Genomic DNA, 27,316 nt, shown 5'->3' with positions numbered 1-27,316 from the left:
AGAGGATCACTTGAATCCAGGAGATAGAGGTTGTAATGAGCCAAGACCGTCCCACTGTACTCCAGCCTGGGCAACAAGAGCAAAACTCTGTCTCAAAAAAAAAAAAAAAAAAAAAATCATAAAATACAGTTACGCCAGTGAAGTCCTACTCAGGGTGATACTTATATACACAAGACGAGTGCTCATTATTCTAACAGGATATGTTATATGTTGAGGTGCTTTTCACTTTGTGATGCTGAAATATATTAATAAAAAATAAACACACATACAAAATTCCAACACATTATGTCCCATCCTAAAACAGTACCTGGCATGCAATAAGTACTCAATAAATATTTGTTATCTGACTGACTTTGGAAATCAACTTAAATGTCACTTCTTCAAACTCCATAGAACATGTAGTTTATAACTATATCATCTTTGGCATGGTTATTTAATTAATACTTAAATTTTCCCATTAAGCACAACAAACTCTGGACTATAGCCTTCATGTCTATTATGCTGACCTTCCCACCAAAGCCTAATATGCTTCCTGGCACACTCAATGCTCAATTAAAAACTAGGAAAGAGGAAGGGGAAAGGATTGGGGAAGAGACGTGGGAAAGACAGTAAAAGAAAGAGAGGTGGCAAGTATGGTAGGAAGAGTATTTACAATAGGGGAAAGATCAGAGAAGATATTAGGAAAACGGGGCAGATTTTTATACGCACAAAAGTTGCTTGTGTTTCCTACCTGTTTTCCCTTAATTTCTTCATAATATACTCATTATATTAAACAATCCTGAAAATCTTTACTATTCTAGCAGTCTTTCTAGTCAACTTGCATTATTATCCATTTGTTTGTCTTCAGATGTTACACTCAAGATTACAGACTCAAAATTTGTCTAACCAGAACATAATGAAATTATTTCACAGAACCTAATAGCTTAAGAAATGATCAAAGACATTATGGCTCATTTTCTAAAAACAAATTTATGTTAGATCTGACAAATCCAAACAAAACTTAAGTCTTAAACTTGAGAAGCTAAATACCCAAATTATGCTACCACTGTACTAAACGTTTTAAAATTATTTTTGAAATTTCCTTTGGCTGCCTATCATAGCTTCATTATAAAAATTTAACATTACAAACAGTATCTTAAAAAAAAAAAAAAAAAAAAAAAAAAACCAGCCAGGCATGTTGGCTCATGCCTGTAATCCCAGCACTTTGGGAGGCCAAGGCGGGCAGATCCCCTGAGGTCAGGAGTTTGAGACCAGCCTGGCCAACATGGTGAAACCCGGTGTCTACTAAAAATAAAAAATTAGCTGGGTATGGTGGTGGGTGCCTGTAGTCCCAGCTACTCGGGAGGCTGAGGCAGAGAATCACTTGAACCCAGGAGGCGGATCTCAAAAAAAAAAAAAAAAAAAAAAAAACTCTATTAAGTAAACTGTGGTATATCTAAATAGCAAACTATGCAACAATTTTAAATTATATTTATTAAAAAAATTTAACAACTTAGGAAAATATTACTACATGTTAAGGTCAAAAATGGAAAAACAGACAACCATAAATGAATTGTCACAATTTTGTATCAACCCACAAGAAAAAAATTAAGAAAGCAACAAAATTTAGAACTTTGAAATTAGATTAAAGAATAGCAACTGAGCAGACCAAAAAAAAAAAAAAAAAAAAAAAAATTCAAATCCTAAATCAGCAATGAGAAAGCAAAGACATTATCATGGTAGGCACCCCAAAAATTCAGGAATTGAAAGCTCCAGCTACCAGAACATTTGAATCAGCCAAGCATATACCCTTGAGACAGAATACTGGAATATTTTATCTGAAAAAATCAGATTACCACAAAAAGAAAAACACCTAAAGATACTGACATCAGAGAATGTGAAAAAAAAAAAAAAAAAAAAAAAAGTCCTCCAGTGAAGCCTATAGTCAGCAAGTTCTATTTAGATGCACAGAGCTTCCAATCAATTTTAGCAGCCCACCCTTACATTAGTGTAAGGCCAACAATCAACAAAAATTTCAGAAAAGTCAAAGCGAGAAGCTAAAAATAACCAACTTAAACAATCAAATTGAAAACAGACTATGCAGGAAAAGAAAATCTAACAGAAACAAACAGCCTATCATTAATATCCTCTGAAAGAGAGGAGGGAAAAGATATTGTATTACTATAGGCATAAATAATAAGATGCTACAAGTAAATAATAAAGAAAAATTTTCTTGGAAATTAACAGCAGAAATTAAAACAAGGTAGAAATATTATGAGAATGAAAAAAATCTATCTCCCAGATAATGGAAGAGATACAAATAAAGAGAAAAAAAAAATTAGAAGACCATTCAAAGATATCCAATATTTATCCAGAAGAGAAAAGAAAGCAGAGAAAAAAGTAAAAGTGTCCCATAAGTGAAGAATGAGTGCTTCCAAGTCAAGAAGGTGCAACTGAGTGCTTGGTACAATGGATGAAAACAGACCAAGACACATAACTGTAAAATTTCAGAACACTGGTGACAAAGCTCGTACATGAGGAAAGATCTATGCATAAATGAATAAATGAATAAAAAATGTACAAATGAACAAATATGAATGTACAAATGAATAAATAAATTTAGGTATTAAATAAATAAATGAATAAAAAATGTACAAATGTAATATACAAATGAATAAAAAATATTTTAAGAAAATGTTTTAGTCATTTTTTTGTTACATACATGTTACCTATTCCCACCAGTCACTTCTCTCTTGCCCCTCACTCTAACTACACAATTGTTTTTGCACCCAATTGAGTGGCTTTATTTTTATACCTATTAAATGTCTTATTTTGCTATTTAAAAAAACTTTATCCATTTTGAAGTATATAAAAGGCCTCAAGAATGTTAAAACACTGTTAAGTGTTGAAGCTGTATGATAAGCACCTAAGGGGTCATGTGTACTATTCTACTTGTTATTGTGTTTGAAAATTTTTTAATGAAAAGTAAATAAAGTTATCTTAAAGAGGCTGACGGGTTGTCTCACACTTAAGGATGAAAAGATTCTATTTGCAGTAGATATGAAAATAAAATTTAATTCTTAAATCCATTCCTTTGCCCCTCATGAATGAGTTCAGGCCCTACTTCATTTTCATTCCTACAGTATGGCAACAGCTCCCTATCTGTTTCATACCTCTTTTATTCTACAGTCCACCCTGTTGCCAGTTTCTTTTCTAAAAACAAGATCTGCACTTTATTCTACTGCTCAGGAACTTTCAAGCAGCTTCCTACTGGCTACACAAATGTTTGCGGGCTGTTTGAAATCAATGTCCTGCTCATGATGGCTCTATTTCCACCATTTCCTGCAGACTACAATACACATAAAGAAAAAATGTTTGTCACACATATTATTAATACCCACCCTATTCCCAAGTCGGTATTTCTACCAAACATATTAGCATTTAAATACATTATCAAGGCAAGAAAACCATGAAGACTGCATCCATCAAATTCAAATCCTTCTTTCAGAATCCAATCACAATGGAACACTCCATGAGTTCCTCTCACATAACCGAAACTTCAAAATAAATTCTTCAGTACACAGTTTGTATATAAAATACATATTTACAATAGCTACCTTCAATAAGACTGACCCCTAGGAGTTTCTTTTTATTCTCTTTTTAAAAGTCTACTACAAAAGATGAAGTATACAGAAGCTAGCAGCTTATGATGCAGTTCTCATTTCTGTTAGAAGAAAATAAAAAGCACTGCTGCTAATGAACTAGTTCACTAAGACAACTTTTCTACCCACTGTAATCAAGTTTAATATATTCAATGCCTATATGGACAACATAACCTAAAAGAACCTGATGACCATTTAAAGTACAACAGACATCATCACATACTTTGAAAATATTTGCAAAAGAAGAACCAAATACTTATGCAAAGTAGGACGCAAATTAAAATTATCTATATAGAACTGTGTACAGTAGAGTGGTTGTATCTGTAGTCATAGCACACACACTGCATAAGGCAGTATTCTGGTGGACAGGGCTGCAAACCCAGAAGGGAAGCAGAGGTCTCTTTCCAGCCCACAAAAGTTCCCTGAGTACACAATCCAATCTAAAAGCCACTCCCAATCTTCATCCCAGTGTCATTCAATACAAGAATCAACTACTAAGGTAAAGAAAAAAAGAGTACACAATCAGGTTTCCATAAAAGAACAATGACAATACAGTATTAGTCTTTGGACTGGGTCTGTGATCATACCATGGAATGGAGAAGCCAAAAATCAGACTTGATATACAAAAGTTGTAGTATCAACCTCAAAGTCTCTCACATAAACCTACTCCTTTTAAATACCAACTTTTAAAATCAATGGCTTTATCCCATTCAGTTGAGTTCTTAAAGACTCTCAGAGAATGCCAAAGATTTGTGAAGGTTATCTTGAACTATAAAGGCATTACACCAATGATATCAGTGATATCAGTGTTATACAGCTAAACAGCATGCCACCTTCCTTACCATTTTTTTTTTAAAGAAAATAAAAACGTCTCCAATTTTATTGATAAAGATTAAAGTATTATCTACAATAAGAACTTAATCTGTTGCCACTAACTTTTCTATCCTACAAACATGTATTATGACTTGAAATCATAACATATAGCGAAGAATAGTTTTACTTGGCATTTGTTAGTACAATAGGCTATAAATTCACATGCTTGCAAAAGTGGAGATAAAACAACAATCAGCAAATTTGTAAGTCACCAGGAAGCTGAAGGTTTGGAAAAAAAGTAGCTATTTCCACTTTAATTTTGTCCCTTGAGTAGTGGTATGGGAGCAGACTCAAGAACAAAAAAATGAGAGCAACCAAGGATAATTTACTAAAATTCACCTTAAAAAGATTGAATCTGCCATCTTGGATCTCTGCACCTGGTGTAACTTCCATAGTACAGTCTTCGGCCTAAGTTAAATAACATATTCCCCATTAAGATACCACATAATATTTAATTAATAGGCCATATAAAGACAAACTAGCTGTGGCTAGTCTGTAATTTGAAAGTAAGAACATCAGATAATTATTTATATAAAACTCTAAAAGGGAGGGAAGGGAAAAACAAACATGGTAAACAAAATGGAACTTTTAAACTATCATATAGCATTTAACCATCTTTATAGGAAAGAGATTAAACTGGGGAGTAAAAGTGGGACGGTAGACAAGCCAAGGGTATTCCGTAATATTTATTAATTACCGTAATTTTATTTGTAGTAGAGGTTACTGGTATAACTTCAAGTCCCATTCGTATCCTCTTTTGTTTTTCACAGTAAGCTTTCCAAGTATCTTCATTAAACCCATAATTAAAATAATCAGAAAGATCAGCACCTAAAGATAAAACACACCTTTAGTGTTCAAATATTTCAGTTCTATTTTTATGCAGTATCAAAAATAGATCAGAAAAATACAAATTTAGAGTTCTATTAGTTATCACACCATTATTTGTGGTGACAAAAAGACTATAAAATTTTTGATCGAATTATTTCCTTTAGAAACACCACTATAATAAACAATATGTAAGTCTACATTGTAAGTAATACAAGGCTACCAGTAAGTCAGTAATCCAAGTCATTCTTACTCATCATTTGCTTAAGACAATTAAAATTATAATGAAAAAATAAAATTCTAAATTGATGTTCCAAAATATTTTCTGATGACTTCAAGCTAAAAATATTGAAATTCATATAATCCACAATCATCTTACCCGGTTTACGCCATGGTTTATCTTCAAAAGAATCCAAATCTACCTCTAAAAGTGGAACTCCATTAATGCTTCCAGGTGCATCAAGGTCTACTCCTTTGACTTTTGTTCCTGTTTCATAAAATGACAAAATAAAGAAGCTACACTTGCAAGAAGCTAGGAGATACTACTGACAAACAGAAAATAGAAACACCTTTTTACTATTCCTGGCACACAAACACACAAACAGAAAACACACACCTTTTTACTATTCCTGGCAAAAAACACAGCAAGGGGTCCAAACAAAGCAGAGCCTAAAGTATGTGCTACTGGACTTTTTGCTGTTGTTTGCTTTTTTTTTTTTTAAAGACTCAGTCTCACTCTTGTCTGCCAGGCTGGAGTGCAATAGTGCGATCTCAGCTTACTGCAACCTCCGCCTCCTGGAGTCAAGCAATCCTCCGGACTCAGCCTTCCAAGTAGCTGGGATTACAGGCGCTCGCCACCACGCCCTGCTAATTTTTGTATTTTTGGTAGAGACGGGGTTTCACCATGTTGGCCAGGCTGGTCTTGAACTCCTGACCTCAGGTGATCCGCCCACCTCAGCCTCCCAAAGTGCTGGGATTACAGGCGTGAGCCACCATGTTCAGCCAGCTACTGGACTCTACAGAAAAAGTTTGCCGATCTCTGTGATGCATGGTCAAAAATTACTCTTTAAAAAGAGCTATTATCTCAGGATTTTGAGATTAGCCTGGTCAACACGGCAAAATCCCGTCTCTACTAAAAATACAAAAATTAGCCAGGTATGGTGGTGGGTGCCTGTAATTCCAGCTACTCAGGAGGCTGAGGCAGGAAGAACTGCCTGAATCCAGGAGGCAGAAGCTGCAGTGAGCCGAGTTTGCACACACCTGGGTGACACAGAGACTGTATCTCCAAAAAAAAAAAAAAAAAAAAAAAGAGCTATTATTACCACCTTGGCCAGGCACAGTGGATCACACTTGGAATCCCAACACTTTGGGAGGCCAAGGCAGGCAGATCACTTAAGCTCATAAGTTCAAGATCAGCCAGAACAATATGGTGATACCCTGTCTCTACATAAAAATGCAAAAATTGGCCAGGCATGGTGGTGCACGCCCATAGTCCCAGCTACTTGGCATGGTGAAGTGGAAGGATGGTTTGAGCCCAGGAGGAGGTTGCAGTGAGTTAAGATTGTGCCACGGCACTCCAGCCTGGGTGACAGAGCCAGACTCTGTCCCCTACCCCCCTCTCAAAAAAAATCGAAAAGTGATTATGACCTATTTAAGAAATGTGCCTTATTTTCCTATTGAGGCAACAGAAAATAAAAATTTTACCTGTGGTTCCATAAACTCTTCCTCCTGTCTTAATGTTAAGGTTTACAGGTGCTGTACCATAACTCCTAAAAACAAAAACAAAACACAAAAATTATCCTAAAAAGCTTAAACAGTAATATATTCCATTTGTACAAATAAATTATACACTCACATAGTAAATGGAGTGACACACGTTTCATTTCTATTTTTATTTATTTATTTATTTATTTATTTATTTATTTTTGAGGCGGAGTTTTGCTCTTGTTACCCAGGCTGGAGTGCAATGGCGCGATCTCGGCTCACCGCAACCTCCGCCTCCTGGGTGCAGGCAATTCTCCTGCCTCAGCCTCCTGAGTAGCTGGGATTACAGGCACGCGCCACCATGCCCAGCTAATTTTTTGTAGCTTTAGTAGAGACGGGGTTTCACCGTGTTGACCAGGATGGTCTCGATCTCTTGACCTCGTGATCCACCCGCCTCGGCCTCCCAAAGTGCTGGGATTACAGGCGTGAGCCACCGCGCCCGGCTATTTTTATTTTTTAAATTTTGTAAAGATGAGATCTCATGCCATGTTGTCCAGGCTGGTCTCAAATTCCTGGACGCAACCAATCCTCCCACCTTGGCCTCCCAAAATGCTGAGGTTACAAGAATATGCCACAGCGGCCAGCCAACACATTAAAAAAATAAATAAATAAATAAATTTAAACTAATATTTAAAAGTCTGTCACTTGCTGAATAAAAGACAAAAACATTTTTTAAAAGCCTGACTTGTTTCTATTTCAAAAATCTCTTTGCCATTAACTCAACATTCCACTGTAACAAACTTCACAAAAAATAAGGCTAAGAAGGGAAAAACAGTTTATACCCATTGTCTTCATTCAACTCCTGGCCTCCCAGTTATCAAACATACAGCAATCCTAAGCATAAGTAAAATTCCTCCAACTTGTTGCCAAATCCAGTGGTCTTTCAGTTCTTCCTACATTTGATATTGTTAATAAATCCTTTTTCAACTATTCATGGAATGCTTAGTCCATAATAGGAATTTATTGACATGAAACTCTAAAATAAGTCTAGCATGAAAGCAGAACAGTGTTTGCTGGTGGTAGGGTGGTTAATGACCAAGAGGAAAAACGAGGGAAATTCTAGGACACTAGTTATGTTTCATATCTTGATCTGGGTTGTAGTTACATGAATACATACATTTGAAAAAAAAAATTGAGCTGCACCTTTTTAGATGTAATACACAGTGATAAAGAAAAAAAAATCTGAAGTTGGACCAACCCACATTCAAATGTTTTGTCAATTGTGAGCTGTGTAATCTCGGCCAAGACACTTAGACTTGTATAAAATTATTTGAATATTTCATTGGATTTATACTTGTATAGATAAGCCTTGTGTAATTTTCTGTAACATAGGGTTACAGATAGTTCTTTACATTTTTATATAATGGACTTATATATGAGTAGCATTATCAAATATCCTAATTAAAATAGACTTTTCTGTTATTGGGGAAGTTAGAAAGAGGAAAATTGAAACAGGCAAAGAAGGACCAATTCCCACTAACAAAAATATATCAGTAAGACCTCAAGTCATAGATGTTTTCAACGATAAATATCTCACATTACATTCATGTTATATATTTAGTTCTTTTCTCTCAGAAGTTCAGCCAACCGGACTTCATATTCACTGCTTTTGGTCTAATAATGATCCATCTTTTGTCTTGAATGTACTAAATATATAAGAATTAGGTTTAGTTACGTTTGCACTGTCATTTTTCTTTTCTACTTAAAAAAGAAAAATGTAAATACAATAAAATGTTCAAGTAATTGTATCAAATAACTGTAGCTCCACAGCTAGAAATGCAAAAATTATAAAGGGGACCAAACATTACTGTCAAGCAGTACTATCATCTCCAACTTGAACTGTTTCATTATTTTATAGACTGATTAATTCATGTAATGCTTACTGAGCACCAAAACCATGTCAGGTTCTGGGCTAAGGAAAAAGTATGAGGAGCTGGACACATATGGTTCCTGCCTTCATGATGTTTACATTTTAGCAATCCAAATTCAGCAAAAGTGACTGAGAGGTATCTACATATGATGTACATTTCTAATTTGAAAATCAAATGTACAAAAATCAAGGATTGTCTCTAAACTGTTCTTATAGGACTACTACAGAATAAAATAGTATTTTTATAAAAGGCTTAGCTATAAGTGTTCAATAAATGAGCTTTTTGGCTTTCCAACCAGCTATCTTCTATTTCCCATTCTGCCTTTTAAAACATGATTTTTCTTTTTTAAGCGACAACCCTTTGTATTCATTCTGTGCAGAAAAGCTTAGTGGTATGAAAAATTGCACATAAACAAATTTGATATAATGTCCAATTGATCACCATGAAGTCTCACACCATTCTAAATGCTAGATCCCACACTTGGATTTCCTATAGGAACTTCAAAATAAACATGCCAAATGAATCTATTTTGTGGGAGGTGGGTGGAGCAGCGCCCACCTATACGCAATTAACTGCTCTAGAAATCTTTAAGTCATTGAGCCCTTTAGCTCCTCCTCCATCCACAACCAACCAGTTACCATGTTATTTGCATTTCTTTCTTTTTATTCTTTGAGATAGGATCTCACTATATTGCCTAGGCTGGCCTTAAACTCCTAGGCTCAAGCAATCCTCCTACCTCAGCCTCCCAAGTCCAAGGGACTACAGGTGTGTACCACATGCCTGACTGTGTTTCTATTTCTCAATTATTCGAATATACCATTTTCCCATTTATCTCTCTACTAATGCTGCTGCCTTAGTCTAAATTATCATCTCACCTGGACAACTACTTCACATCTATTAGTCAATGTCTCTCCATCTAACCCATCTCAACTACTGCTGCTAGAGTTATCTTTTCAAATAATATGACCTGTTTAAAAAACTAACCAGGTGTCCAAGAGAGAGAATACGGTCTTGGGTCCTTAGTTTCTGTTTCTGATCAGGCCAGTAAAGACCCTTCATCACCCCCCTTTTTTCCCACTTATCATGGGAGACAGAAACTAAAAACTATGGCTTTGGGCTGCTAAAAGCCTAAAACAAAGCAAAACAGAACAACAAAATAAGGCAGGTTGGACAAGCTTGCAGGGTTTTACAAAGACGTAGCAAAAGGATCCTAACTCCTTCCATAAGTGATTTCAACCATCTCTTTTCATCTACCTTATCCCCCAGCCATGTATTTCTAGGCCTTGCGTCTACTACATTTACTGTAAGGAGTGTCCTCTGTCTAAAAACCACTGTCTCCCATCTCGAGCATTATTCAAACAAGTTCAAATGTTACCTCTGGGATCTTCCCTTCAAAACTTGCAGGCTTTTAGCAATTCTCTTCTCAAACCTTTCAAATCACTTTGAACATGTTTCTACTCTGGCACTTATGTTGCACTGAAATTATTTACTCACATGTCTGTCTTCCTCACTACTAGAAAATAAGAGCTAGGTTATAACTTCTTGTATTCTCATCATTACTTAATACATTTACAAATAAAAAGTTGCTGTTTTCATATAACTTTATCTAACTAGTTAACTCCAGGGAATTTCACGGTGATTTTACCAAGAGTTCTTCTGTAGCATGGTAAATGTAAAAAAATAAAATAAAATGATGGAATTGACCACAGATGGTTTGATAAAGGCACATTATCTTTACTACTCAACACAATGTCAGATAAATTATGTCTTTAAAAAGTATTTATGGCTGGGTACAGTGGCTCACACATGTAATCCCAGCACTTTGGGAGGCTGAGTTGGGTGGATCACCTGATATCAGGAGTTCGTGACCAGCCTGGCCAACCTAGTTAAACCCCATCACTACTAAAAATAAAAATAAGAAAATTAGCCAGGTGTGGTGTCAGGCACCTGTAATCCCAGCTCCTTGGGAGGCTGAGGCAGGAAAATCGTTTGAACCTGCAGGGGAGAGGTTGTAGTGAGCCAAGATCATGACATTGCACTCCAGCCTAGGCAACAAGAACAAAACTCCATCTTAAAAAATATATTTACTGAGTACATAAATAGATGAATCTCAGAAATAGGTAACAAACTAGTTTCCAAGATAATTAATCCTACTTTAAGACTAGCTTTTCTTCATACCTTACTTTCACATAAAATGAACTTGTAACAAAGGCATGTTACCTAAAATACAAAAGGCTATTTTGTATTTCCTAACAATTTACAATAAATCAATCCAGTACTGTTCCTTGAACACAGTATGTTCTTTAAATTTGCTTCTGAAAATGCTGGGCATAGTAAATATTTATCAAATTTCAAAATTTCACCTTCACATTGACTTTGTTTTCAAGGGACATACCTTGAAATACAGAGGTAAAACAAATTTACACTCTTCACAAATGCCTGTAATTTACTTTCGAAATGCATAAAATGACTAAAAAATAAATCAACTGATAAATGGGTAAAGGCATGGATACAGGAATATGTTATCAAGCAAATAAAGCAAAATGTAGACTATTTAATCTGGTGATGGGTAAATAAGCATTCACAGGTCAATTCCTTCAACTTTTCTGAGCATTTGGAAATTTTCATAATCAAATGTCTAAGGGGAAAAAAACCTTCAGAAACAACTGTAACTAAATAACATTCAATTTATTTGGTTAATAACCATTTACTGAACACTTACTATATTTAAGGCAATGTGAGGAAGCTAAAACTTCATAAATCACGGTTTCTTGTTTTTTTGAAGGGTTTTGAATGTAACAGTTTCTACTCTATAGGAATCTAAAGAGTCTAAAGGTAGTCAATATGTATAAACATAATTTCAATGCGTAAAACTGAAAATTGCTATAAGAAATAAAGCTCAGTAAGGTACTATGAAAATCCACGTACATTTAATATTTGAGTGCAATTATCTACCAAAAAAATGGTCCCATTCACAATCCAAAAAAATTGTCATTTGCTTCAAATTGTTCTATAACTTATAAAAACAAATAATTTTATATACAATATTTAATGAACATACAATTATTACAATTTTATATGTGTTTCTTTTTCATAATGCAGAACTAGTGAAATTAATGAACTTATTTTATGTTTCCAATGCATAAGCTATAATAATCACATTATACAGCCAATTTGGAAAATAAAAAACATTGACTCTTATTCTCCTATCATAACTGAATCACGATTCGTACTTCAACGCCTTTCCCTTCCAATCGTTCTGTAAGATTCTTTATGTGCTCAACGAGGCAATGACAGTCCATTCACTTGTTCCAGTTTATAGAATACAAAATTTGAGACAAACATTGGTCTAAAAGGCCTACAGGAGAATTAAAAACTTGAAAAACTATTAAGAATAAAAAGAAATACTTTTGATATTGTTTTTATTGAACAAAAAAAAATTAAAACCTAAGCTCAGGTTTGGATAAGTAATAAAGTGAAGTAATAATAAGTACAGATAAAAATTACAATTTAAGGATTTCTAATTCTAACCAAAGATTTTATAGTACACAATTCTTTTTTTTTTTCTTGAGACAGAGTCTCACCCTGTCACCCAGGCTGGAATGCAGTGCCACCAGCTGGACTGCAACTTCTGCCTCCCGAGTTAAAGTGATTCTCTTGCCTCAGCCTCCAGAGTAGCTGAGATTACAGGTGCCCCCCACCATGTCCGGCTAATTTTTGTATTTTTAGTAGAGACAGAGTTTCATCATGCTGGTCAGGCTGGTCTCAAACTCCTGACCTCAGGTGATTTGCCCACCTCAGCCTCCCAAAGTACTGAGATTATAGGCATGAACTACCACACCTGGCCTAGTACTCAATTCTTTTATAAAAACACTTTAAATTCAGGATCAAAAACTGCTGCTTCCATGTACTTTTGCCTAATTAGTTAACTTTATTTTAGGAAAGAAGTATCTTCAGGATGAAACTTTGACAAGAGTTCTTATATGTTAAAATAGAAAAATGTAAAAACCATGGAATCAACCACTGAGAGTTTGATATAGGCACACTACCTTTGCTATATAGCAGTTACACAATTGCTACTTACTAAAAAATAACTTACCCATACTGTGGTGCTCCTGTTTTAATGTCTCCTATAGTGACATGAACATCATCTTCATCATCATCACTGTCACTATCACTATCATCTTCAGTCTCAGTCACTTTCTACATGAACATAAATTAGAAAATACATTCAATAACCATTTCAACATCTAATACTAATAACTAAAAAAATAACCACCCTGGTTTTTTTCTTTCTTCTTTCTTGAGACGGGAGTGTCACTTTGTCACCCAGGCTTAAGTGCAATGGCGTGATCTCGGCTTACAGCAACCCCCGCCTCCCAGGTTCAAGTGATTCTCTTGCCTCAGCCTCCAGACTAGCTGGGACTACAGGCACATGCCACCATACCCAACTAATTTTTGTATTTTTAGTAGAGACAGGGTTTCGTCATGCTGGCCAGACAGGTCTTGAACTCCTGAACTCAGGTGATCCACCAGCCTCGGCCTCACAAAGTGCTGGGATTACAGGTGTGAGCCACTGTGCCCAGCCCCATTCTGTATTTTTGAGACACAGTTTAAAAAGAAAAGTTACAAGCTGCCACCTATTTCAACTCATAATTTTGATGTTCTACATGATAAAAAGGCCAAGATTATAAATAAAAAAATAAAATATTTTTTTTGGAATCATCTTCTTTTGGTAAACACTACCTCATTTTTTTTTTAATTATCATATCTGCCTCTCTTGCAAAAAGGATCTAAAGCAATTTACTAAGATATCTCCAAGATAAAATTATAAAAATTAAGTATTTGAGGAATTCTTGCAAAAAAGAATCTAAGAGGAAAACAATTTTAAGATTCAGTGCCACAAATAAAAAGTACCAAATAAACTAAAAATTAAAGTAAAAAAAAAAAAAAAACCCAAAACATAAAAAGTACCAAATAGTTAAGTAGAAGCTTAATGATTCTTGGTATTCATGCACACCTAGAAGAGATCCTACATGCAAATTCTACATTTATGAAGATTTTACATTGGCTTTCAAAGGCTATTTTGTGCTTAGTCACATCATAGTAAATAAGTAGATCACATAGGCAAAATACTTTTCTGTATACAACTTCAAATTTGCATAACAGTAACTTCCTTTCATAGGATTAACATGTACAAATATTCATAGGACCAATGATATGTTCACCTCGCAAAGTAACAATTTGGCAGGGTCAGGGACTGTCACATACGTTAAAAAGCACGGATAAAAAATTGTAACATTCAAAGGTTGTGGGACTCAAAATTTGCTCAGAAAACCAGGCTCACTACATTTGGTAGATTTAAAAGCATTCAGTTCCTTGAAAGCAATAAGCATCAAGCCTTTGCACATGCTATTTTTCCTCTGAAGTCTTTCTACTATTGCCTCTCCTCCTTGCTAATTCCTATATATGTTTAGATTGGACCAGATGAAGTAGATGTAAGAAAGGGCCAGATAACATAGAATGCTGAAGGTGATATAAAATGCTAGCTTGCTTTCTAAGTAAACTGTGAAGTGATTGATAAAAATTTGCATCAGGAAAGGAACTGAATTTCAAAGCCTTATGTTACCGGTTTTGGTACACCATTTTCAGCAGTTTCATCTTCAATTCCAGATGGAGGATTAGCACTACAAACAACAATAAGTATACATGTCAGGCATTACTTTTCAGAAGTAGAGATAGATTATATTAGTATTTCTAAGCTATGTCTGATAAGGTTCCTAAAATTATTGTCTCTACGGAGACAGTAAAAGTAAAATTTGACTGTCTTATTCCCTGTTATTTCTTCTAACTTGCATAAAACAAGTATTGAACATTTTAAGTAGAATGCAAATGCCTTCATAATTTATTAATGATTTACAATTTAATGTTGGGCTCTAACGCAAGCTTTTTACACATTTTAAAAACAGAACATAATCAATTTTCATTATCGTAAATCTTTACTGAACATCCACTGTATACCAGGTACTAGTACTGTAACTGCCCAGACCTATATAATAGTTTTCTTTTTTCCTTGGTGCTCAAGAACTCAAGATTGGTGGTACAATCACATTAACTCTCTCAGTATTCAGTTAACATAAACATGTTTCTTCTTGGTTCTCTGTTTTATCAATCTTATTAGAGATATGTCCTTTGTTGAATAAAACATAAAATTTTAAGATTAAAAAAATGTATCTTCATTCAAGTCTGTTCTCCAATTTGATATTAATAAGGAGCTAACTCTCGTGAATGTTAAAACTAATTACTTTTTTAAGGTCAGTTAATACTTGAACTTGCCTTTTCCTAACAAAACTGATATATAACAATAAAACATTCACATTCCCATGAAACTCAAGCATATGGTCATTTATCAGCAAAATGGTACCACAGTGTAATTGGTTTCTTAAATTTGTTAGTAATCATAATTTCAACAGTGGGAATTAACCATCGCCTCATTTTACAGATAAGAAAACTGAAGTACAAAGCAAGCAGCTGATTTGGCTCAACTTTCTGAATTATTTAGTAGCATTCTTAAAAAAAAATGTCCAGATGTTGACACAGTTCAGAGCACTTTTCATTAGATTTCTACTCATCTTTTCTAAACTTCACTTCCTGTCAAGTAGTTTCTATGTAAATCAATTTAATCTTTACAGTGGCATTTTATAACACAAGTACTCAAGAAAGCAAAATGAAAGATAAACAGTGAAAACGTAACTGTTAAATTTTCATTATTCTGCTTGCTTCAAAAAAACAAATATGCAGCTATAAGTGTTCAGTACAATTTTCCTCCTGCTGAAATAAGTTTCTAGGTAGCCAGAAACAAGTCCCATTTGCTTTCTGTATGTCACAAAACAGTATCCTTTCTTTAGCCAAAACTTGCATAGTCATAACACAATTGAAGACTGCAATGCAATGGTTAAGAAAAACAGTGGCCTCCGCAATGAGCCAGTTGGCGGGAAACTGGGGCAAATTCTAATAGCAGGAACTTAGGTAGAGCAAAGCAATGATGTGCCAAACCAGATAGCAGTAAACCTACTGGCAGAGTTCCTTTCTTCAATAGGCCTACTATTGAAGTTTTAATTTTCTATTACCATTAAAAGGTTAGAAACATGATAAAATTATAAGCTTTTTCTAGAAAAAATAGCATTGTAAAGGAAGTTGTTTTTTCCCCATAGGATGAAATTAACTCAACTGCTCCCCAAATGAAGTTTTGAAAAGGAATATAAAGTTATGTTGACAGTGACACTCAGGGAATGTAAAAGGCCTCTCTCCAATAAATTTTAGCAAGTTGTGTATTGGGGAATTAAAATTAAAGAATGTTTTATCAGAAAGTAAGCTTTTAAAATTGTAACCAATAAAGATAAAAATCAATGGGATAAAGATTATCATATAAAGAAGTATATTTGATTGTAAATCTACACCCTGCAATTAATTGCTTGACCAACTGAAGGAATGGGTATAAAGAAATATTTAATCACTTTCTGATTAACCATTTTGTGATTGAGATTAGAATTAGGAACTGAATTGAATACATAAATTTCAAAATGAAATAACATTTCATATAATATATCAATGATTGAAAAGACTACAGGAGATTTTTTGGGTGAGGAAGTTGAACAGTAATGTCAGCTCCTCCTAAGCTATTTCTGCTTCCATTTCTCACTTTTTCCCTCTATCTTTTTGTTTTAACAGCGTATTGAGATGCAATTCACATATTACACAATCTATCCATTCAAACAGGACAGTTGAGTTTTAATACGTTCACAGAGTCCAACCATCACAACTATCTAATGCCAGAATGTATGCATCACTCCAAAAATGAACTTTGCATACATTAGCAATCACTCACCCAACTCTTTTAGCAACCACTAATCTGTCTCTGTGGATTGGCTTTTACTTAGCACCTTTGCAAGGTTCATCCACATTGTAACACCTATCAGTACTTCATTTTATTTTCCCTACCAAATAATATTCCACTGTATGGATATAACACATTTAATCTATCCTTTCATCAGCTGATACAGGTGCGAGGTTTTTTTTTTACATTTTCTATTAAGAATGCTGCTGCTATGAATATTCACATACGAGTTTTTTTTGTGAATATATGTTTTCATTTCTCTAGGTGGAGGGCTCATATGGTAACTCCATGTTTCACCATTTGAGAAAATGGCCAGGCTGTTCTTCAAAGCAGCTGCACCATTTTACAATTTAACCAGCAGTGTATGAGGGATTTTTTTTCTCCATATCCACACCAACACCTGTTTTATCTTTTTGATTACAGCCTACTGGGTTTGAAGTGGTATTTCTTCCATTTTTTAAACCCAAATATTATTTAAAATGTTTTAACTATCTCTCCCTCCATTACAGACACTAACGCATGTGGTCAGGGTCAAGTCAGTATCTCCATATACTTCTTTGCATGGGTTGTTTTTCGAAATTCAGGGTAACTTTCCGACTCTCTGTATATGTTCTATAAATGAACACTTATATCTTTCTAATAATCTAACGAAGGAAATCAACCTTATAACAAATCAGCTAATTATATTTGAATGTAAATAAATACATAGCATTGAAATTATAAGCAAAGTGCCATTATCCCATCAAAAATGTTAACAAATTGGAAAAGCAGTAATTTGGGGGTTCATTTACTTAAAAATATTTTCAATTAACTTAAAATATTTTTATCAGTAGCTTAATGATTATACTGTATACTTCACTGCTAAATTCATTTAAGAGTAACAAGTTACTTAATAGTGTAAAATCAGTCAAATCCTAAGTTCATAAAGTTTGTCCTATAAACTACCAACAAATAGAACTGGCATAAGATGCGGTGCTGAAACTGGAATAATCCTTAAAAGATTCAATGTCCTCCAAAATGTTGTAAGTCAGTGTTATAATCAAGCCTATGATTATAAGGAAATAATTTTGACAACTGACATACCTACTGTATCACACGATCTGTAAAAGCATCATCAGAAAATTTCACTAACCTGGCATTTTCTTCTTCTGGCCTTTCAACTTCATTTTCATCTACCAAGTAAAATAAACAAATAAATAAATAAACAAACAAAATAAAGAAACCACTCTTAAATAAACTAGTATTATGAAAATCTGAAGTGATCATCACAAGCACTAACCTAGGTCCTTTGCCAAATCACTGTGCACATGCACGTCCCATGGGCCTATAAGCACATCCAAAGTTAGATCACCTTATAATTACTTAACAAGATACGTCTTTTATGGAAAAAAAAAAAAAATCAGACTTTACTGCTATAAAAATAAGCTTAAAGAGGTACTGAAGATTTTTCAAATCTTTGTAAAAGAAATCCTACACATTCACATTTCAAAGGGTAGTAACTAATGCTAAATCTTGCCACCGATGATAATGAATTGTTTTTTTTACAAGTTTATCAAAGTTACATCATCAAGGACCTGTATGGTGCCCAACGTGCACTTTTACTATTCTATTCTACAGACAATCAAGAATTTATGTTTTAGGCAAGGAACAAACATTAACTTTCAAATCTGGTGTAACAGGCAAGGGATTGTGACTAAATTAAAGTTAAAAACCAGATGTTAAACAAGTACCTTTCAAGAGAGAAGTACATGATGCATTAATTTTTAGAAAAAGCAATACATGAGATGACACTGAAAACTATAAGCCGAAGGGTCATGAGATACTTCTATGATGTAGGTTAAACGGCAGTCTCTTAAAAAAGAAAAACTTCACCTTCATACAGGAGACATTCAGTTTTCTTTATGGGCCATCTTTCTCTCTCTCTCTCTGTCTCTTAATTAATTATTTTTAAAGCACGACTTTCAGACAAGGAGGTACCCTTGCAGGTGCATTCCATACAAACTGACCATCAAGAAACAAGACGTTAGTTGTACAGCATTAACTTTATTTAGCTATTATTACAGAATGACTGTTTCTGAAAGAAGGGACAGGAGGGGCACCCTAAGGCCACGGGCAAGAAGAGACACAAAAAAACACTTCAGAATCGATAGAAAAAACAAGGGTAAAGAGCGCAGCAGCGAGGCGGCCGAGACACCCCGGAGGAGAGTAAGGCGAAACTGGGGGCCGGGAACCGTCACAGCCCCCCAGCCCGGCCCGGACGCCGCAGGGTGGGTGAGCGTGGTGGGCGTGGGCCCGGCGGGAGGTGGCCGCGGGGGCGGGGGACGCGCGCACGCCAACCTCGGCCTAAGTCAGGCCGGACAGGGCTCCCAAACAGAGGCCCGAAGCGGCTGCGCGAGGGACCCGGGACGCTGGCCGTTTGCGGGCCGAGAGGGGAGGCCTGAGAGAACCCGAGAAAGAGACAGGGACAGGAAGTTCCGTACCGCCATAGAGCCACTCTTCCTCCTCATCCCCTCCGGTCCCGCCGCTCAGCTCCGACACTAGGCGCTCGACCTCGCCGGCCGACATGGCCGCCCGAGCGCAACTTAAACGCGGCGATCAACAGCCCCCTCCAACCCCTTCCCCAGCCTCGCTGCCCCAGGGCGCGAGAAAGGCGCGAACCCGCCAGCGAGCGAACGAAGAGAGCGCGAGACTCAAATCCCAGGAAGGCTGCAGAGGCGGCAAAGATGAAGACTCCGGAGCACGTCCGCCTGCGCATGCGTAGCAAAACCAATCGGCGCGGCGTCTCTAGGTGGCTTCGCTTCCGCGGCGGCGGCCACCTGGGCCTGGTTGCGCGTGCGCACTGCGGTGGGCCCCCCGCCCCTCTGGGATCCCGCTTTGCTTTTTAGCGTAGCTTCCGCCACTGGCGTCCTGCGTCGGCCAGAGTTCCCCGCCCACATCCTTTCCTCTAATAACCCGTATTGCCATTGCTGGCGAGTACACCATTGTTTCCTTCTACTCTTCGTGCTTTTTCTTGTCAACCCTTTATTTATTTATTTTTTAATCTTCCGAAAGGCCTTCTTTTATTCTTTAATCAGCCTTGATACAGAATCGTTACCTGTCACTCCCTTTCCTCGCTGAATAGAGAAGAAATCATAATCCGTACTATTTCTTGAAAAATTAATTTTCACAGCCACAAAAGCAAAACTAATAGATGAAGAATGCAGCCTCCTTGTTAAAAACCGTAAATTACAGTTAAGGTCAAAGACCGCCTCATTCCTCTACCCTTCTTTCCAGAGGTAGCCCTTATTACAGATGCATATCCTGTTTGCAGTTCATCATTCTGAAATTTCCTACTTACTTCGTGTGTTGTGCTGTTTTGGTGGGAGAACCTGAGACTGGCAAGTCTTAAATAGTATAGCATCATCCTATGACTTCCATTTTTTTAAACATCATTTTTATTTTAGTATGTATCAAACTATATTTTAAGTGCTTCATAAAATTGCATATATGGCTATCACAGAGTGACTATGGCTATTTCTCTATTGCTATACACCCAGATTGCTTTCGACTTGACACTTTTAACTACAGCAAAAAAAAAAAAAAAAAGATCCACGCAGCTCCTTGCAGATTTGTCTGTTTCTCAAAGATAAATCATAAAAATGTACCGTTTTTATTTTAATAGGTAAACCAAATGTTCAGGCCACTTCTGAAAGCACATCTTCCAGTGAAAAGATGGCAGACCATGGTTCAAACTGGAGCTCCAGGGTTTTTTTGTTTCTTATTTATTTATTCATCTGAGGCAGTTTTGCTCTGTCCTTCAGGCTGGAGTACAGTGGTGTGGTCTCTGCTCACCGCAACCTCCGCCTCCTGGGCTCAAGCGATTCTCCTGCCTCAGCCATCCAAGTAGCTGGAATTACAGGCATGCGCCACCATACCCGGCTAATTTTTGTATTTTTAGTAGAGAAGGGGTTTCACCATTTTGGCTGGGCTGGTTTCAAACTCCTGACATCAGATGATCTGCCCACCTCAACCTCCCAAAGTGCTGGGATTACAGACATGAGCCACTACACACTCGGCCTGTTTTCTTTTTCTTTCTTTTTTTTTCTTTTGAAACTGTGTTGCTCTGTAACCCAGGCTGGAGTGCAGAGCCAGGATCACTGCTCACTGTAGCCTTGACCTCCCAGGCTCAAGCGGTCCTCCCACTTCAGCCTACTGAGTATCTGGGACTACAGACAAGCACGTTCCACCACACCAGCTATTTTTTTTTTTTTTTTTTTTTTGTAGAGACAACGTCTCATCATGTTACCCAGTCGTGTCTGGAACTTGTGACCTCTAGCAGTCCTTCTACCGAGGACTCCAAAGTGCTGGAATTACAGGTATGAGCCACCAGGCCTGGCCTCAGTTCTTCCTTATACCTAGCAGCTTACATAGGCAATCAACTTTTCTATTCTTCAGTTTTCTCATCTATAAAATGGAAAGGCCAAATTAGGTTATCTCTAAGGTCCCTTTCAGTTCTAAAGTTTACAAACAGGGCATTCACTTGTCAACAGAAATAAATCCATTTTAAGTGAACAAATAAATGGGTTTTCTTGCTTTAATGAATAAATATTGTTTCATCATTTATTTATTTAGCACTTACAGAATATCTGCTATTTAAGAAATTGGAAAATGAAGACATGAGTGAAAGAGTCCTAGCCCTTAAAGAGCTCTCAAGTTATTGAGAAAGACATAGGGGTGGTAAACAACTCTCCTACCAAGAGAAAAGGTGAATGTACTATAATGGAAGCACAAATGAAAGGTTTATAGCCAACCAACATCACACCATCTCACATCAGTTGAACAAACCATGTGGTTTTAATCTTTCTTACCTTTGAACATGCTTCTACCTGCTATTCCCAGCTCCCTTATCTTTTGAGGATAATCTCTTGCATCTTTCTAAACTCTCTGAAGGTATGAGGGTATAATCACCTCTGTGAAATCTTTCCTGAATCCCATTTTATCTCTTCCCATTTGTTTTGCCAGGAACTCTTCCAGCTATGTAGATTCACCAGTGAATAAAACAAAGTCCTTCCTTTTACGGAGCTTTGATTCTAATAAGAGAGTCAGATAATAAACATATGAATGTATGAAATGTCATGATGATAAGAATTATGAAAAGAGTAAGCAATATAAAATGAAGTGATGGGGTGCGATTTTATATGAAGTGGTCAGGGAAAGCTACTCTGATGAAGCGAAATAAGAGACTTGAATGGAGGTAGGACATAAGCCCCGTGGATTTCTCAGGGTGAATAGACTCAGACGGAGGAATAAGAAATGCAAAAACCCTGAGGCAGAAGCATACTTGGAATGTTCAAGAAACCCAAAATGTAGCTGGAGTATAGTGAGTGAGAGAGAAAACGTAGATGAGGTCAGAAGTATTTGGGGGGCTGAGTGGGAAAGAGCGACTCACCACTTCTGCTTTCTATGCCATGTGCCTATCACATTGTATAGTAATTGTTTGGCTACATTTCTGTTTTCCTCAGACTCTTCACTAGACCAAGTCCACCTTCAAACAGGAAATCCCATAGCTATCACTTCCATTCCTAGTATAGGGCTTAACACTATGTAAATCTTCTTGGTCACTTGAAAGTAATAGAATGTGAGTATCGTAAGGCAATCACTCACAGTCCTGTCTATTTATCTTTCTATTTATTTAATTGGTTTCATGAGAAAACCAATTGCCTGTTGTTAAGGGACCTTTTTCTCTTTTCAGCTGACTTTCAAGGCATTGCTTAAACAGAACTGAAGAAATGATGACTCATACTTGATGCATTAGAATCGCTTTTGTGGAGGAGGTAGCATTTGAGCTAAGCTTTGAAAATGAAGGTTTCCGCGAGCAGAGAAGTACATAAATCACTAATAACCACTCTGAAAAGACCTCCTCTTCCTTGCTTCTAAACTGAGCTTCTTGCTTTCTTAAAGGTGTCTTTCTCTCCCTACTCACCAGGGGAGACCTCAAAAGTAGGTAGTTTAAAGATATTATATATTCCTCCTTCCATTTCTTATATTATGACCTTATCAAACTACAATGTTTCATATATTCTATTTATTTTCCATCTTATTGTTTTGTAGTCTTTTGGTTTCTAGCAAAAAAGAAATTTAAAAATATATTTTAATGTACCTATCTGAGAAGTACTGAGAGTGTTTAGTAGGTGATGATGAATTAAATAATGACAAGAGTTGGAGATCAAATAAAAATGATTTGCTCAGTATCCAGTGTATATAGCAAGTACACATAAATGTGTGTGGCATGCATATGACATTTAGGCCTAGCTGTCCTCTTTGCTGTCACTTAAATTTCAATGTTCTTAAGTTTCCTCAGCAGTAAATTGATACATTAAAATAACATTTTGTACCTATTTTGAGGAAGGATAACAAAGCTAAATTGAGGTTTCGAATGTCAAACAATCTGGCCAGGCATGGTGGCTCATGTTTGTAATCCAAGAACTTTGGGAGGCCAAGGCAGGTGGATCACCTGAGGTCAGGAGCTCAAGACCAGTGTGGTCAACAAGATGAAACACTGTCTCTACTAAAAACACAAAAATTAGCTGGGTGTGGTGGCGCACACCTGTGATTCCAAGTATTCAGGAGGCTGAGGCAGAAGAATCACTTGAACCCAGGAGGAGGTGGTTGCAAAGAGCCAAGATCACACCACTGCACTCCAGCCTGGGTGACAGATTGAGACTTTGTCCCCCCACAAAAAAAGTCAAAGCATTTGACAAGTTATTGGCAAGCAGCTAATGTGTTGTTTCGGCCTTTTCTTCTTTGAACAAACAGAGTAGTTGTACATGTGTAGAGTTTCCTTCATCTTTATGTACTTCCATGATAAATTAAATCCCAATTAGCCATCTTCCTCTGAATCCTGACATCTTTTAGCAATAAACTTTACCTAGTCCTAAGTTTAGCTCATAAAAAAAGAAAAAAAGAAATTTTCTATTGCTAGTTGTTTCTGGAAAATTGTATTATTTCCTATTCATGGCTGTGCTGTCAGTAAACTTCACACATTCTTTTTAAGGGTGAGAACAAAATCATTTTATTTCTGTATTTGCCAGGTCCTCTCTTACAACGTGAAGTACATGGAAAGTGCTCAGTAAATCCTTAAGCTCAGTAAATCCTTAAGCTGTTATGCATATGGATGACCTAGAAATGAGGTGAAGAGAGATATGTTGGATTTTGGATCAGAAGGGAAATAATAGCTGACCATTTTGAGCAGAGAAATACAAATCACATTTTCATAAAATAAACATGATGGTCTTAAGCTTGTCATTTTAATAGGAATTCATTTTACTCTACCATAACATCTGAAAGTAAGAAATGCCTTTTCCCTGGGCTCTCCTCTCTTTTCTGTCTACCCTGTCACCCAAGTCATTTCCTCAAGATCTGTGACATTTATTTATTTATTTAGTTAGTTAGTTAGTTAGTTAGTTATTGAGACAGTCTCGCACTGTTGCCCAGGCTGGAGTGCAGTGGCACATTCTCGGCTCACTGCAACCTCCACTTCTCAGGCTCAAGCAATTCTCCTGCCTCAGCCTCCCCAGTAGCTGGGATTACAGGCACAAGCCACGAGGCCCAGCTAGTTTTTGCATTTTTAGTAGAGATGAGGTTTCACCATGTTGTCCAGGCTGGTCTCGAACTCCTAACCTCAAGTGTTCTGCCCACCTCAGCCTCCCAAAATGCTGAGATTACAGGTGTGAGCCCTGTGCCTGGCCTCCATGACTTTTGATGTCATGTCGTTGAGAACCAATGACATCCATATTTCTTTCTGCAGTCTTAACCTCTCTTTGAGCTCAGGACACTTGGTCAGACTCAAATGCTTCACTTGATGCCTCTCTTGGATATTGGATAGACCTTTCAAACTTATGTCCAAAAGACAATTTGTGAATTTTTCTCCCATATAGGAGAGTCCAGTCTGGGAGTCTTGTCCCACTCCCATATGCTCGAAGATTTCTTCATCTTAGTATCAGTAACCATCAATTAACTAGTTGTTTTAGCCAAAAATCAAAGAATTGTCCTTGATTTTTCTCTCTTCCACATCTACCTTTCTCACAATTATGCAAATCATTAGCAAGATCTGTTAGTGCTTCTTGTTAAAACGTATCCCAAATCTATCTACTTCTTTCCATCTGCACTGCCACACTGAAATTCCAGGAACACAAAACCCTTCCATGGCCTTCTCTTAAATATGAAATGAAATTTAAACTTCCTGCCATATGACCTACAAGCTTCTTCATGATCTGACAGTCCCTCAAGTTGCATGTGGCTATACAGGCTCTGCTTGCACAGCTTTTAGGGGTTCTCTATATCACCTCATTCTTAGTCATTGTTTGTCAAATCTTTTAGTGTCTTCCCTCATATCACTGATATTGTCTAAATGTTTGTGTTCCTCCAAAGTTCATATGCTAAAACCTTAATCCTCAATGTGATGGTGTTTGGAGGTGGGGACTTTGTGAGGTAATTAGGTCCTCCCTAATGGAGAGGGGTTTGAGCCCTCAGAAGAAGAGACAGGAGGGCTTGCTTCCTCTCTGTCTGCTCTTCACCAAGTGAAAATACAGCACAAAGATGGACAGCCATTTGTGAGCCAGAGAGAGATCTCTCACTAGAAATGAATCAGGTGAGCACCTTGATCTTGGACTTCCTAGTCTCCAGAAGAGTGAGAAATAAACTTTGCTTACGTCACCCAGTCTAGAGTATTTTTGTTATCACAGCCCAAACTAAGACAGTCTCTGTGCTTATTCCCTCCAAGTTCTTCCAGACCCGATTCCCCACTCTGCATTTAGTTCTCAGTCCCTACCTTTGTTCCATTTTATGTGCATACCCAGTAGTTTCAGTATTTTAGCAGAAGGATGTCTCTACTTGTTCACTTAAGTTAAAATCTATCTTCCATCCAGGGACAGCACTTCTTATCTTTCTGTACTGAATATCTGCCATTATCCTTCACCCTGTCATAGTGTGAAGCCTTAAGATAGTGTTGTCATTTTTCTGTTTTTTGTGGGTTACTACCAGACCACTATGGCTCCCACTTTCCTGTGAAAATCTTCATCCTTTCCAGCTCATACCATCCATATTTACCACTTCTTCTCCTTTTTAATTTTCCTTCATCTGCCGGTGATATCTGCGGTTGAAGTCCACAGTCTTCCCTTCCTCCGTCATGATGTGTGACTTGCATATCTTGCTTGACTCATTTTTTTGACCTTCTGGAGTCTATCGATCTTCATTCACTCTGCTTCCATAGTGCACATTCAGGGTTATATCCTGGATCTTATTATATCCTCGAATTGTTCCCTCCTTTGCTGGACACAGTGGCTCACACTTGTAATCCCAGTGCTTTGGGAAGCCAAGGCCAGAATATGGTTTGAGCCCAGGAATTCAAGCCAGCCTGGGCAACACAGCAAGACTCTATTTAAAAAAATGAAAGAAAAAAAAACTTAGCCATGTGTAGTTGTGCACACCTGTAGTCCTAGCTACTCAAGAGGCTGAAGCAGGAGGATTGCTTTAAACCAAGAGTTTGAGCCTGCAGTGAGCTATGACTGTGCCACTGCACTCCAACTTGTGAGACAGAGTGAGACTCTGTCTGCAAAAAAAAAAAAAAGTACCCTCCCTGAATTACAGAGGCCAAGTTACTTTCTTTGACTCCAACTTCATATTCTTCCATCGTTTTTTACCTCCTCATTCCCCTACCACCTTCTTTTCTGGGAACTGTGGATAGTTCCTAGAAGATACACTGCTTCTAGGAATTATCTACAGTTATTCCATTGACTCACTGTGCACTGCACCCCCAGCACTCCCCTGTCATGGCTGTACTTTCTTCCTGCACAGGTCAAATCCTGTAGATTCTTTTCCTATTCCATCTCTTTTCCCTTTTCTGACATTTGCCACTGTTGGCCACTCTGTTCTTAAAACTTTCTCCTCTCGTTACTCCACTCACTGGCCTGACTTTTTCTGCCCACCCAGAAAAGTTGCTCAGAGTTCTCTCCATCACCATCCTTGTCTTCTTTTTTTTGTGCTTTCTTAAGGCACTCTGAGGCACATCCATTTACTAATGATTCCCAATTACTATATTTATCTTCTATATTCTGGAATCATACATCCAACAGCATGCTAGATGTTTCTGCCTGGATGTCCCACAAGTATATTTAAAACATGTTGTGACACCTATTAGGATGGCCATTGTCAAAACATCTGGGAAATATCAAGTGTTGGCAAGGATGTGGAGATATCTGAACCCTTGTGCATTGCTAGTAGGAATATAAAATGTTGCAGCCTCTGTTAGAAAACAAAACAAAACAAAAACAGAGGTCTGTCAAGGAGTTAAAAAGAAAATTTCCATATGATCCAGCAATTCCACTCTGGGTACATGTACAAAATACTTGAAAGCAAGATTTGTAGGGAAAGAAAAGCATACACTATTAGGGAATGACTTGAAATTT

General features: G+C 36.9%; 1 protein-coding gene across 37 annotated transcripts in view; it reads right to left on the bottom strand.

The window, feature by feature from the left end:
- The window catches only part of FIP1L1 (factor interacting with PAPOLA and CPSF1), a 79,268-nt gene extending 59,619 nt beyond the window's left edge, over nucleotides 1–19,649 (bottom strand). For 5 of the 37 annotated variants that reach the window (XM_032274182.1, XM_032274186.1, XM_032274198.1 and 2 more), the window contains exons 1-8: nucleotides 19,352–19,648; nucleotides 18,151–18,195; nucleotides 18,004–18,043; nucleotides 14,604–14,661; nucleotides 13,074–13,177; nucleotides 7,044–7,108; nucleotides 5,719–5,826; nucleotides 5,212–5,342 (exon numbers count right to left, since the gene is read on the bottom strand). In XM_032274182.1, the coding sequence (XP_032130073.1) occupies nucleotides 5,212–5,342; nucleotides 5,719–5,826; nucleotides 7,044–7,108; nucleotides 13,074–13,177; nucleotides 14,604–14,661; nucleotides 18,004–18,043; nucleotides 18,151–18,195; nucleotides 19,352–19,436 (636 nt within the window). In that variant the 5' untranslated portion in view covers nucleotides 19,437–19,648. Of the gene's footprint in view, nucleotides 1–4,853; nucleotides 4,923–5,211; nucleotides 5,343–5,718; nucleotides 5,827–7,043; nucleotides 7,109–13,073; nucleotides 13,178–14,603; nucleotides 14,662–18,003; nucleotides 18,044–18,150; nucleotides 18,196–19,351 lie in introns of all 37 variants that reach the window. The other 32 variants (XM_032274176.1, XM_032274212.1, XM_032274189.1 and 29 more) reach the window with 15 other exon arrangements.
- Between the last annotated feature and the right edge of the window lie 7,667 nt (nucleotides 19,650–27,316).

The sequence above is a fragment of the Sapajus apella genome, unplaced genomic scaffold (genome assembly GCF_009761245.1).
Source record: "Sapajus apella isolate SASKATOON/1434 unplaced genomic scaffold, GSC_monkey_1.0 scaffold5, whole genome shotgun sequence".
Lineage (NCBI taxonomy): Eukaryota > Metazoa > Chordata > Mammalia > Primates > Cebidae > Sapajus > Sapajus apella.
Note: the sequence above shows the minus strand (reverse complement) of the source record. Positions and strands in the feature narration are given on the sequence as shown.